The 13,314-nt window shown below is 40.7% G+C and overlaps 1 protein-coding gene across 1 annotated transcript; it reads left to right on the top strand.

The window, feature by feature from the left end:
* The first annotated feature begins 9,287 nt into the window (after positions 1-9,287).
* LOC124655559 (putative F-box protein At4g22180) lies at positions 9,288-10,604 on the top strand. Its single transcript, XM_047194436.1, has 2 exons — positions 9,288-10,034; positions 10,083-10,604. The coding sequence occupies exons 1-2, from the start codon at positions 9,288-9,290 to the stop codon at positions 10,602-10,604; spliced, it is 1,269 nt and encodes a 422-aa protein (XP_047050392.1).
* The last annotated feature ends 2,710 nt before the right edge of the window (positions 10,605-13,314 follow it).

Genomic DNA, 13,314 nt, shown 5'->3' with positions numbered 1-13,314 from the left:
ACGGACTGAGTTGGAACCACCGAATTGGTTGAGATTTGTTGGCTCCCGTGAAAATAGGAACGTGACTGCATAAAAACAAAATTGGTTTAGTTTTGGATAATAGGTGTGTATGAACCTATTATAAAAACTGCATAAAAACAAAATTTTAAAATGTCAGAAAATTCTTAAATAAGAGTTCACTTGTACACCCGTCGCACACAAGATTTTGATGAAAAATAATATTTGATGGGGCATGCCTGAAAAAGACAAGAAAATGTTTCTTGCATAGTCACGTTGGAGCATCGAAATTTATCTTTTTTACATAAAAAAAACAAAAATTCTGAAAACTTGTGTACAACCATAGAATGTCCAGATGTGTATGCGGAATTTTATTTCAGATTTTTTTTAAAATTTAAATTGCATTTTTACTCAATAGGTTCATATGCACCCATGAGTTTTGAATTAAATTTTACGGTGGACCTCCCAAATGTGAGGGCAACATCTTAAATTTTCTACATAATATGTCTCAATAGTTCTATAGACATGGTGGTCCCAGTTGGCCAACCACGACTAATTAGGCGGGACTAAAAGGGAGGCCTTTACTTGCGGTCCAGTTACCAGCCGGGACAAATGGCCATCCACGTGGCCGCGTCACAGGGTTTGGGCTGGAGAACCTTCAGTCCTGGCCCGTAACTCCAACAGCGACTAGATATTATTTTCAGTAATTATGTTTTTCATTTTTTATTTTTTATTTTTCTAATTTCATTTTTCATTTTTTCTTTTTGTTTGACTTGTTACTCTCTCACTTGGACCATTTTTAATACTCCCTCCATTCCTTTCTATAATGGCTATTGTTTTTTCGCATTTGTTTCAGAATATAAGAGTAAAGCTATGTTTTTTTTGCAAAGAACCCCTTCCACCGATCAGGTCAAGTCTAGAAAATCTGGAAACCGATCTGATCATGTATTTCTGAGATCTGTTTTCGGTTTCCTATTTTATCTGTGATATCGCTAGGGGGTTTTGTGTGAAAAAATGGCTCGCGCTAATTTCCGTGCCAAAAAATAATAGGCACTATAGAAAGGAACGGAGGGAGTACTAATTACACTTGTAGACTTGATCATCACTTCTCGGTCGGTCACCCATCCGCATACTACTCCACCCTTAGCACGCTTAACTTCTTGGTTCTTTCCTGCTGCGCTCCGCGAATGTGATTGTACCTTGTTGTAAATACTACCATATCGATTCTATTAACTCTTATATCATTGTGTAACATTTCTGTATTTTTTGACACCAAAATATTTTTGAATTGGACAAATAATATATGATTTATTATTAGAAAAATGTGAGTGAATTGAATATGAAATAATTATGTATTTATTCATTTATTATTAGTATTAACAAATAATATATGCATTATTCATATAATATTGTCAAATAATTAATATCTTGAAATCAGACGGAATTAGAAAAATAATATATGATTTATTATTAGAAAAATGTGAGTGATTTGAATATGAAATAATTATGTATTTATTCATTTATTATTATTATTATTATCAATTAATATATGCATTATTCATATAATATTGCCAAATAATTAATATCTTGAAATCTGTAAACCGGAATCAGACAAATAATATATGATTTGTTATTAGAAAAATATGAGTGATTTGAATATGAAATAATTTTGTATTTATTCATTTATTATTATTATTATCAAATAATATATGCATTATTCATGTAATATTGCCAAATAATTAATATCTTGAAATCTTTAAATCGGAATTGGACAAATAATATACGATTTATTATTAGAAAAATGTGAGAGATTTGAATATGAAATAATTATGTATTTATCATTCATTATTATTACTATCAAATAATATATGCATTATTCATATAATATTGCAAAATAATTAGTATCTTGAAATCTGTAAACCGGAATTGGACAAATAATATATGATTTATTATTAGAAAATATGAGTGATTTTAATATGAAATAATTATGTATTTGTTGATTTATTATTATTATTATTATCAAATAATATATGCATTATTCATATAATTTTCCAAACAATTAATATCTTGAAATCTGTAAAACGAAATTGGACAAATAATATATGATTTGTTATTAGAAAAATGTGAGTAGGTGGCGCACACCCCGGGCTCCCGCGTCCGCCCATTGTCGTGCCTCCGCCACGATGTTGTTGAATAGGGACGTCACCGAAGGTCGTGCGTTGTGAAAGACCGCTGTGTTTTGGTGTTTCCATATCCAACATGCTGTAAGCATGATAATCGATGAAGTGCCTTTGCGCAACAGGCGAGGGACGGTCTGCACCACCAGCGACCACCACTCCGCGAAGTCGCCCTCAGCCGTGGGAGGACCTGAAGTGGATCGAATCCACGACAGGACCTCAAACCAAACCATCCTGGAGAACGACCAACCTGTGAGTAGGTGGCGCAGTGCCATCTCGGTGCCCCTACTATATCGGTGATATAAATGCGGTCAACTACATTTTGAATGAAACAATTGGATAAAGATCTCGATCTTCACTGCATAATTATTATAACGGTTAAATTGGACTAAATTAGACTTGGTTTAGTGAATACATTTGGCTAATTCCCACATGGTAAAAGGACTGCGCTTAGCAGCAAGCAAACAGGCACGCTGTGCTGCAAGCAAGCACGGACACAAGACACAAGACACATAGTTCATATATATGAAAGACACATAGCTCGTATATATTGAAAGACACATAGTTCATATTTATATGAAAAGACAAAGAGTTCATATATATGAAAGACACATAGTTCATATCTATGAAATTGATGGACTTGGATGTAATATCCTTGAAGAAGCTCGACTTGTCGAAAAGTTGTTTACGATAAAGTTCAAAGAGTTGATTGTGATAAGATTAGATCTTCCGTAGCAATGCTTATAGTCTATGTGGATTATTCTAGTAATCGCTACATATTTCTTTTATGAGATATGCTGCTAGTAGGATGGCAAAATACATTACTTAACAGAAGTGTGTATTAAAGGTGTATACAAGATACAAACCAAGAGTTTTTGCTAGTCCGTGGAATACTAGATAGGTATACGAACTTCAATTGGATGAAGTGAGTATCACGGAGTTGGAATCTTCACCGGGTGAAATAGTCAAAGAGTTTTTGATTTCATGAGAAACGATGAAGATGCTTGCATTTGCAAGAAATTAAGTGGGAGCGCTGAGACATATTTATAATACTTTATGTAGATATAGTTGGTTATAAATGATAAATATGACATCGATCAACATGTTAATAGGATTGATATGATACTACTATCACATACATGCGCGCGAAGCACTTGGATGCGGAACGGAATGGAACTCGGAAGTTAAGCGTGCTAGAGGTGGAGTAGTGGGAGGATGGGTGACCGAGCGGGAAGTTTGACCACGAGTAAGTAATTTGACTAGAGATAAGTGTAGTTAGAGATAGAGACTAAACTATGCAAATAACTAGAATAATAGAAATTCTGAAAAAAATAGAAAAAAAAAACAGAGTAAAAAAAATTAGAAACACAAATAAATTAAAAAAATTAACGAAATAGCCTTTAGTCCCTGTTGGGGACACCAACCGCGACTAAAGGTCCTTCGCCCAGGCACACGCTAGCCGCCCACGTGGACGGGCCTTTAGTCGCGGTTCGTAAGCAACCGCGATTAAAGGGGGGGGGGGGCTTTAGTCGCGCTTAATTGGTCGCGGTTGCGAACCGCGACTAAAGGCCATTTTTCTACCAGTTAAAATTTTGTCACTAGCAGTTAAAATTTTGTCAGCCCACGCCACATGTGTTTTTGTTACACAAGGAGGATCATCACGAGCTTTATCATAAAACATGTTTAACCACATTCCTAATAATGTTTAAATCCATTCATACAATGGTTTTAGTGGGTATATATTCATATTCATCATTAGAAGAATCATCATAATATCTCCCATCAATAAAAGGATCATGCATAATAGTAGGGTTTGATTTGGAGAATTACTTTCATATGTTGGTGATGCGGTCGGAGGTTCTGACACATCCCCAAACTTAGGTGGGACCATATAGTCTTGATTTTCTTCTTCCACCTGTATTTGCATGTTAATATCCTAATATTATTGTCTTCGCCATCTTCTTTCTTCTCTTCCTGATCACTTTCATCTTCTTTGCTTATGCTTTCATCATTTTCCTCCTACAAAACATTAGTGCTCTTTTGTCTTGTGGCACACCTCTCATTATAGTAAACAACATAGATATTATCACTGAAATTGGTTAGGCAATGAAAAAGTATAAGAGTGATACCACTTTTATATTCATTAGCAACAACACTAGTTTCATAATTCTCATCTATGAAAGTTTTTAGTTTAAAGGCTTCCATAAAAACCACAAATCTCTCTACTTCTTCCATCCCTATATGAACATAATTTTCTTTATTATAACTTGCAATTGTAGGTTCTTTATGATTCCAACATGAAAGTACGAGCAACGAATTTCATCATGACGTGCTAGCAACTCTTCAAAAATAAAATTTAGAACTCTCCAAAAATCATACAATTGTTTCCCTTGTTGTGTCTTTTTTATGTTTAAGGTGTAATTCATCAGCATTAGACATAGTAGAAATTTTAATGGTATTTTCCATTTATAATGTTTTTGGGTTTTCAATAAAAGAAAATTAAGTGCAAAACTAAAAAGAAACTAAACTAGATGCAAAAATACAAATAAATAAAAGTAAGTGAAAAACTCAAAGTAAAATAAAGTATATCGAAAACTGAAAGTAACCTAATGCCTAGTCCAAACAAGAACAAAGACTTAAGCGCTACGCTCCGAACAATGACGATAGAAAATATTTTATACCCACAAGTGAAGGGGATCATTGAAATCTCCTATGTGTAAGTATTAGTATCTATCCCATGAGAAGCTGAAGGTTTTAGTATTTTACTACATCAAATTATATGTCACTATTGTAATTATTTATATACTAAACAATCTAAACAAACAAGGATAATTTTCTTTGCAGAGGTTTAAAACTGGAAGTAAAAGTGAAAATTAAAAGGGAAATAAGCAAGCAAGTAAATATGCAAGAAAATAAATGTGCATGAAAGAAAATGCTCTTTTTAGTGAAACCCAATCCTCTATGCAGAAAGAGACAAGCTTAGGTGTGTATTTATGTGAGACAAACGTTTCCAAGGGCATCATAAACTTCATGGCCTAAAGATTTCTGCAATAGTATGGTAAGCTTCTTGTCAAGTTTTAGTCTTTCTGTAAGGAGCCTAAAATAGGTGCAGTTATATGGATGATAAAATAAACCTCTAATGTTTGGTAACTAAGCCATGTACATTAGCCAAGTAGGATTCATTAAGACATAATTGTCTAACAATTTTTTAAATTCTAAGGTCCCTGATCACAACCCTATGCAACTCTAAAGATTTGGACAGTGTTTCTACCATCTCCTGCTATCCATACTAATCTTCATTACATTTAGGTGTATCCCTATGAACCCATATAGGTGAAGTAACCTATAGTCGTTGTTCACATATTACCATCATATAACCACATCAAAGCATAAAAGTTATCCAGATACTCATAGATACTATATAGAAATCACAACCAATCCATCACATGCCCTCATGAACATGGGGAAACTACTTACAATGGAGAGACATTACAAAGTTCAATAGCTTGATAGAGTTTTTTATGGAGAGATCCAACTGAAGGTGGAGGTGGTGATGGATATGGCGTCCACAACACCCTCGTCCAAGGAGGGGGCCGCCAAATCGGCAACCCAGCGGCGGCGGCCTAGGGGTTGCGGCCCCTTAGTTCCCCTACTTCCCTGGTGATGGTTCAGCAATGGAGGAGCTTCTCCCATCCTTGGTGGCTGCCAAGGGGAGGAATTTTTGTGGCTTTTTCTTGGTCCTCAAAAAGATATGGTTTCCCCTCAATATATAGAAGTGGAGATGCAATCTAGGACATGAGATTGATGTCATTTGATCCAATGGATCTTGGGAAACTCTAGAAGTTTTCTAGGAATTCCTTATATCCCAAGGAGTCAAACAAATCAACCATGGGTCGAATTCATCATATATTGCAAGAGTAATAGTCAATCCTGTCACGAACTTTTGAGGGACTCGTCGGTCCAATTGTCCTCCCAAAATCTAGTGCTCTGCCCATTGCCTACCAAGAGAGAACCTCAACTGAAAATTTTGTCCTTTACATTCATTAAACCTTTCCGAAAAAGGGGAATCTATTGGTTTTGCTGTAACCTATGAAAGGGTTTTAGTTTTTAGATATTTGTTCTGGAGTAACTCTTGCCACACACCTTCTTCATTCATTAACTTGTATATCCATTTTCTAAGTAAACTTGTATTAAGACTACTCCTAAACCTCCATGTTCCTTTGGTCGATAAAAGAAATCCCATTTTGTTAGTCTATCTTCCTTTTGTGGCCATCACTTTGCCAAAAGAAACAAGATCTGCAAACATCTAATAGCTTTTCCCCTATAGGATTTTCTAAAAATAAATCTTAAACATTGGAAAACTCGTGAGTAGCGAATTTATAAGAACAAGTCGGTCTCCATAGGAAAACATCTTGCTCGCCCAACAACTGAATTTCTTTTTAAAACGATCTTCTACCGATTTCCACTCACCATTTTTCAATTTTTGAGAGTTAATTGGAATCCCAAGATAACAAAATGGAAGCGGCAAATATCACATCCAAACTTAAGTTTTTACTCTCTCTCTCTCTCTCTCTCAACATCTTTCGCTTTCCCAAAACAAAGCAATTCACTCTTGTGAAAGTTAATTTTGAGACCCGAGAGCTATTAAAAGTGCATAAAACCAACTTCATATTAAGAGCTTGATCTAAATCATGTTCATGAAAAGTATAATATCATATGCATAGAAAATAGAATAAAAACTTTTACATTTTTATCCTTCTTCTTCGGATTCAAAATAGAAGAATATAAGAATTAAGTTAAGTCAATCCAAAATAGAAAAGGAGGTTCATGGCAAAGGAAATAAGTAAGGATGAACTTGAGCACCTATTGGGTCATGAAATGGATATGGCTGAAATATAACTGATATAAAATCTTACTCAACAACATATGAGTGAGACTTCATCCGGAGTTGAGGTTGATGATCATGATCCATCAAAGTTGGAGTATGATATGTATGAACTCCAGTCATTGAATGTATTTTTCATGAGAACTCATCATGTGCAAACTTACCATGTTGCTTTTAGGATGCAACAAGCTCCCAAAGTAGTGGTTAGTATTTATGACATAATCTCTTACTCGCCAACGACAATTATTTAGATGTATATTAGCATGTTCTTGGACAGTTTGGAAACATTTAAAAGATCATCATTTCCATGTCGCACTTTCTACGATTCAAAAAGAGCACATGCTACTGCAAGGGTAAAATATTATCTTCTCAGCTTGGATTGTTAAGTTGGTTGTATATTTGCTCTTTTTGCGCTCTTAGAAGTTAAAGAATCGGTAATGTTTTTGTTGTTGATAGTATTGATAAGATGTAGTCTGTTGTATTTTAAGGATATGAATTAACCATGACACATTCAATAGCCGGACTGGTCGTCTTGACAGAGTGAATAACTGTAAGCTTCAACATAACAGCTACAAATCAGCTAGGTCCATGCATGTATTTTATATTGTACACAGAGAGGATTTTGTACACACTTAACAGGTAATGAATAGCATCATGGCATCCGCACATCATTCCAGTATTACCTTTAAATATGTTGATGATGCTGTTTCAGGATCCCTGCAAACCGGAGTATCCAACTACAATGCAATCATCTTCTCCGGACCCGGTCTGCATGGATCCTGAAACAAAGCATCCTGTTCTCCGGACTCCGGTCACTCTTATATGTTGATGATGCTTTGCCATCACTCTTATAGTGGCAGTTGGTTTTGCTTTAAAGCTAAACCGTCACTCTTATTCTTATGGTTGTACTATTTTTAATTACCGTTTCTTTTTGGCTATTTTGTTGATTGTTATACTTCATATATTACTTACGATGTTCTATAAAATGTTTATCGATGCGAAATAGAGGAAAAATGTGCGTGAGCGAGCGCGAAATTATAGTACTCACTTCGTACAGAAATAAATGTCTCAATATTTTTAAAATACGAATGTATCTATAACTAAAAATATGTATAGATACATTTATATCTAGACAAAATTAGTCACCTATTTTTGAAGGAAGATAGCAACCCTAAGTGGGCATATAATAGGTACCCTTTAGCCTCTTTACATAAAAAACTAAACTAATTTTTTAATAATATTATTATTATAGTTAGTTCTTTTTTTGCATCAAAAAGGGTGGAGGGTACCTCAATAGTGACCCACCTGCATCTATAGGCGGCAGGAGCGGGAAAGAGGGACCAACCTGCCAATCTGGAGCTACTGCTACTCCTCGGCTCACACCGCCCTCTTCTCTACCATGTAGTCGGCGCCAACGTCCACGAGACAAAGGCCCCTTGTCCCGCTGCTGCTCCCAGCTCTCGCCGCCGCCGCCGCCGCCGGCGGCAACGTCAATCCTTGTTCCACCACTCCCAACCTCTTGCTCCCACTCCTGCTGCCCGCGACGCGAAGCCTCGAGATCGGACCTGCGCCTCGCTGCAGACTCATCCCTCGTCGTATCCGCCCTCCGGGCTGCTGCTGTTCCTCGTGTTACCTGCCGCCGGTCAGTGTTCTATCCTTTAGCCTTTGCTTTGCAAGAATTCGGAGAAGCAAACAGAGGGGAACTCGGAATTCTTGCAGAAATAAAGTTCAGTTCAGATCATTGGTCCGATTCGAATTCGAATTGCTGTCCATCCGTCACCTAATGAAACTAGGACTGGGGGTCTTCGGCCTCCCTATATAAGTAGCTCAGAAACCAGGCCTTCGTACAATCTATCAGTCTATCACACGTTGCAGATTTCCAATTATCTGCAAAAATCTTGAGGAAGTCCCCACTTACGTGTTTGTGCCATCACTAACTCGACCTAGGAGTTCTGGTAATCTGTAAAGAATATCCCGGGGCCTGTCTTCTCTTTCCCTGTTCCTGTTCAGTCTGCAACTTTGCAAACGCCCTGCAGTGCAAAAAGATCAGTTCATCTTCTACAATTTCTCCAATGGAGGCCTCTTGCAAAGCCACGCTGAATCGATTACTGAATCTGTCCGCACATCCGAGAAATCTGTCCGCTCTGCTCTTCCGAGCTTTACCTAAGCTGCAGCATCTGTGTCTCCCTCCAACTTCACACAAGAAATTCAGTGTTGATCTGCCACCGATGGAATTGGAGGTTACACCGCCGGAGCTGCCACAGGACGTACTGATGGATATATTTGCCCTCCTGGAGATCCCTGACCTTGTACGCGCTGCATCCGTCTGCCCCTCATGGTGCTCCGCAAACACCAGCCTACAGAAGCTTGGGCAGTACAAACGCCCCCAGACGCCGTGCCTGCTCTACACCTCTGAAACCGATGGAGAGAGCGATGCGCGGCTCTACAGCCTTGTGGAGAAGAGGTCGTACAAGCTAACACTCCCGGAGCCGCCTATCCGCGGAAGATATCTGATCGGCTCCTCAAACGGCTGGCTAGTTACCGTCGATGATAGGTCTGAGATGCATCTTCTCAATCCTATCACCTGGGAACAGATTGTTCTTCCGTCCGTCATCACCCTCGACCCGGTAGCACCCATCTTCGATGAGACAGGTGCCTTGTGCAAGTATAATTTTACGAGTCATGAATGGTGCCCACCTTTTACCGCTGATCTTGACGAGCTACGGTGGTGCCTCCATGACAGGGCATTTGTGTTCTATGATACATCCGTGAAACATTATATCGTGGTGCTCATCCACTATCCACGTGGACAGCTTTCGTTCGCTTGGTTAGGGGATGACAAGTGGACCTTGCTGCCACCGCACAGAAACTTTCATGACTGCCTTTACAAGGATGGCCTTTTATATGCTGTGGCTCAACAAGGAGAAATCTTTGCATTTGATGTCAGAGGCCCTATGGTCACAGAAAAGTTAATTGTGGACAGGGCAAACGATCATATCTATGGAAAAATTTATATTGTTCAGGCTCCTTGCGGTGATCTGCTGCAAGTTTGGAGAATAGATGAAGATGTGGATAGCGCGCCTTATGATATACATGTTGGGAAGGTCGATATATTTAAAGTTGATACTGCGTTGGCAAAGCTTGTGAAAATAAATAGCTTGGATGATCTTGTGTTGGTTCTTGGGTATAACCAATCGCTTTGTCTCAGTGCTGAAGAATATCCGGGGCTGAAGGCAAATCATGTCTACTTTACGGATGATCATGGCTTTAATATTTTTGGACACAAGGATAACCGTCGTGATATTGGAGTCTTTGACTTGGCAAATAACACTAGAGGGGAACTTGTATCCCCTCAGCTTTGGTCCAACTGGCCTCCTCCCATCTGGATAACTCCTGCAATTACAGAGTTGTGCCCAACAACAGTTCCACCGCACACAACAACAGTTTCGAGTTCACAATTTTGTAATCAAGCGTGCCTGCGAGCCGCTTACATTTTCTTTTGTATTGTCTGTGCCTACGTCATCGGTTGGGGCTATATAGTGTAAACGGTTTTTGTTCCCCTCATTGGATAATACGACACGAATGAGGCATGTTTTGCCCTCTTGTCATCTTATAATCTTGTTGGTGTTGTTGTTAAATATTATTAGATGATACCCCGCGCATTAGTGCCAGTCAATAGCATGTCAAACTCTTAATAATCATTAGGTGCATACTTAGCAGTTAATTGCGAGAGAAAATAATTAATTTCACCTCTGAAGTAGTATGTTTGTGAGATCACACTAACAAAAAGATAATGATATATTGCCTTAATCTTGCAAGTTAGATGAAATTTATCTAACCAATGAAACCCCGCTCTAGTAAGGTATTCATTCTGCAAAGTTTTATTACAATCTTGTTGGTGCTTTGTTTAAAAAATATACTAGCATAAAAGTGAAACAAAAACATGCAAATTCGGAGTATGATTAAAAGGATTAAACAGAGGTTAAACCGCTTTATAGAATGCTCTTAAAGTTTATAGGAACCGAGTGAGCAAATACCTTTTTCGGGGGAGTCTTTCCACGCACAAAACAAAAGGAAAGAATGGATATGCATGCTGAATTATCCGACAATGACATGAGAGTACCATTGTCCATGGAATTTTAAGTTTGTAGGAAAACAGGCAAAAAGTGCTAAAAGTAGAAATATTATTTGTTCAGACTTAAGACATACATCAGGTGAAATCTAGTAGTAAAAACCACTATAGAAAAAGGACCCTTCATTCGGAGCTGCGTGGAGCATTAGATCCGGCCGCGTTTAGAACCGGGATTAATGTGAGCATTATTAGTCCGATTCCAATGGCTAGGACGCCGCACAGTTTTAGTTCCGGGTCAAACGGAATCTTTAGTCCCGGTTGGAGATACTAATCAGGATTAAATGTGTTGCGGTAGGCTGCGGCCGGTGCGAGCCTCTTTAGTCCTGGTTCGTGTCCCCAACCCCGGGACTAAGAGCATCTCCACTCGTTTGGCCTCCCACGCCGAAATCCGGACGAAACAACCGCCGAATTGGACGAAATAAAGTCGTGGGGAGAACCATATTTCCAGTCGTCCACCCAGAGTTCGCCGGACATAGTCGAAATTCAAACAAATCGTCGTCCCGCTACAAATACGGCCAGTTGATCGGCAAAAGGATCAGCCACAGATCGGCGATCGGAGGAAAATTACACTGAAACAGGGGCGTCGGCAGTCCCGCCTGGCACGGCGGTGTCCGACGGCCCAGTTTCCTCACACGCCGTGGTCGAAGCGGCGGCCGACGTCGTAGCGGCGGCAGTCGACGTCGTAGACGGTGAGGAAGACGAGGTAGGAGCCGGAGACGACGAAGAACTGGCCGGAGTGGGTCGGAGGATGTCGGTGTGATGGCCCTCGTACCAAATCCTCGTCTCCTCGTCCATCAGGTCCGTGTTACCGCCCATCAGAAACGCCAAGTCCGTGTTCCTCTTCTTTGCCGTCGCCGTCGTCTTCAGCAGGGCAATCCAGGCGCCTTGGTTGGCGAGCATCTCCCTCCACCTGCCGTCGAACTTGTCGTCCCTCCCGGCGGCGTGCGTCCTCGCGCCGGCCCAGCACTTGTCGAACGGCGTCTGCAGCCTCTCGGCGGGATGGCCCATCTTTTTGAGGTCTTTGAGCTTCTTCTGGCCGAGTTCCGGGTGGCCATCCGACGAGCCAGGCGCCGGAGCGTTGGGGTTGTACTGTTCGTTCTTGCTATGGGCGAGGTTCTTGCGGGTTTCCGCCCACTTCTCGCACTTCTCGATGCGGGAGAAGACGTTCAGGAACTTGAACGTCAAGCCGGTGTCGTCCTGGTACATGTCGAAAGCACGGCGCATCTGGGGAAAAAGAGGACGACGAGATGGGTTAGCTCACGGCGATCACTACACAGGCAGACAAGGTGGGGACAGCTAACCTTTTGTTCAAAGTCGGCGCCGCTCTCTAGGCGAGCATCGATCTCCTCATGTATGCCGTGCCATTTGCTGCACGCCGTCTGTATGATCCCCCAATGGGTGCCCATGGCCTTGTCTCCCCGGTTCATGATCGTCTTGTTGAAGTAGGGATCGACGAGCTTGCGTTCGTCGAATGCCTGCTTCACTCGAAGCCAATACGTGTCATACGACTGATTGGCCCCGGTTATGTCGTTCATGGACACGGTCATCCAAGCTTCGGCGAGGCACTCCTCTTCCTTCCCTGTCCATTTGATACGCGGTTCAGCAGGCGGCGAGTCCTTCTTCCTCTTCTTCTTTCCCTTCGACAGGTTGTCGTCGGCGACCTCGGCTTGAGTTGGTTGTTCTTCTTCTTCTTCGACGGCTTGGCTTCCGTCAGCCACATCCTCCACCCACTCGTTGCGCGCTGCGACAGCTGCCGTCGCCCTCGCCTCCTCTTGCGTGAAGAACCCCGGGCTCGCAGCGGCGGCCATGGAGCCAGAGTTGATCATCTCGTGGATCACCTCGTCGTTCGGCGCCACCATCGCACCGAACGGGAGTGGCCCTCGTCGCAGGGCTGGCAAGATGCCCTCGTACTGGTTCTCGTTCGGGTTGCCGACGGTGAGCTCGGGCGGCGACGGCGTGAACCTGGACGTTTGGCCGTAGGTGGCCTCTTGGAACATGGCAGGCGGCGATTACCATTGTTTTGATCGCTGCATCCACTACATATGTTTACAAATAGTATGATCAAGGTTATGATGGCATGTCACTTCAGAAATTATCTTTGTTATCGTTTTACCTGCTCGGGA

This window comes from Lolium rigidum, chromosome 5 (genome assembly GCF_022539505.1).
Source record: "Lolium rigidum isolate FL_2022 chromosome 5, APGP_CSIRO_Lrig_0.1, whole genome shotgun sequence".
Lineage (NCBI taxonomy): Eukaryota > Viridiplantae > Streptophyta > Magnoliopsida > Poales > Poaceae > Lolium > Lolium rigidum.
The sequence above is the reverse complement of the archived record's forward strand: the minus strand, read 5'-3'. Positions and strand labels throughout refer to the sequence as shown.

Bases quoted from the DNA above. Each gene is read 5' to 3' on its own strand.
- LOC124655559 (XM_047194436.1), top strand. From the start codon at position 9,288: ATGGAATTGGAGGTTACACCGCCGGAGCTGCCACAGGACGTACTGATG. The intron at 10,035-10,082 runs GTGGACAGGGCA...TATATTGTTCAG, and splicing joins TGGTCACAGAAAAGTTAATT to GCTCCTTGCGGTGATCTGCT.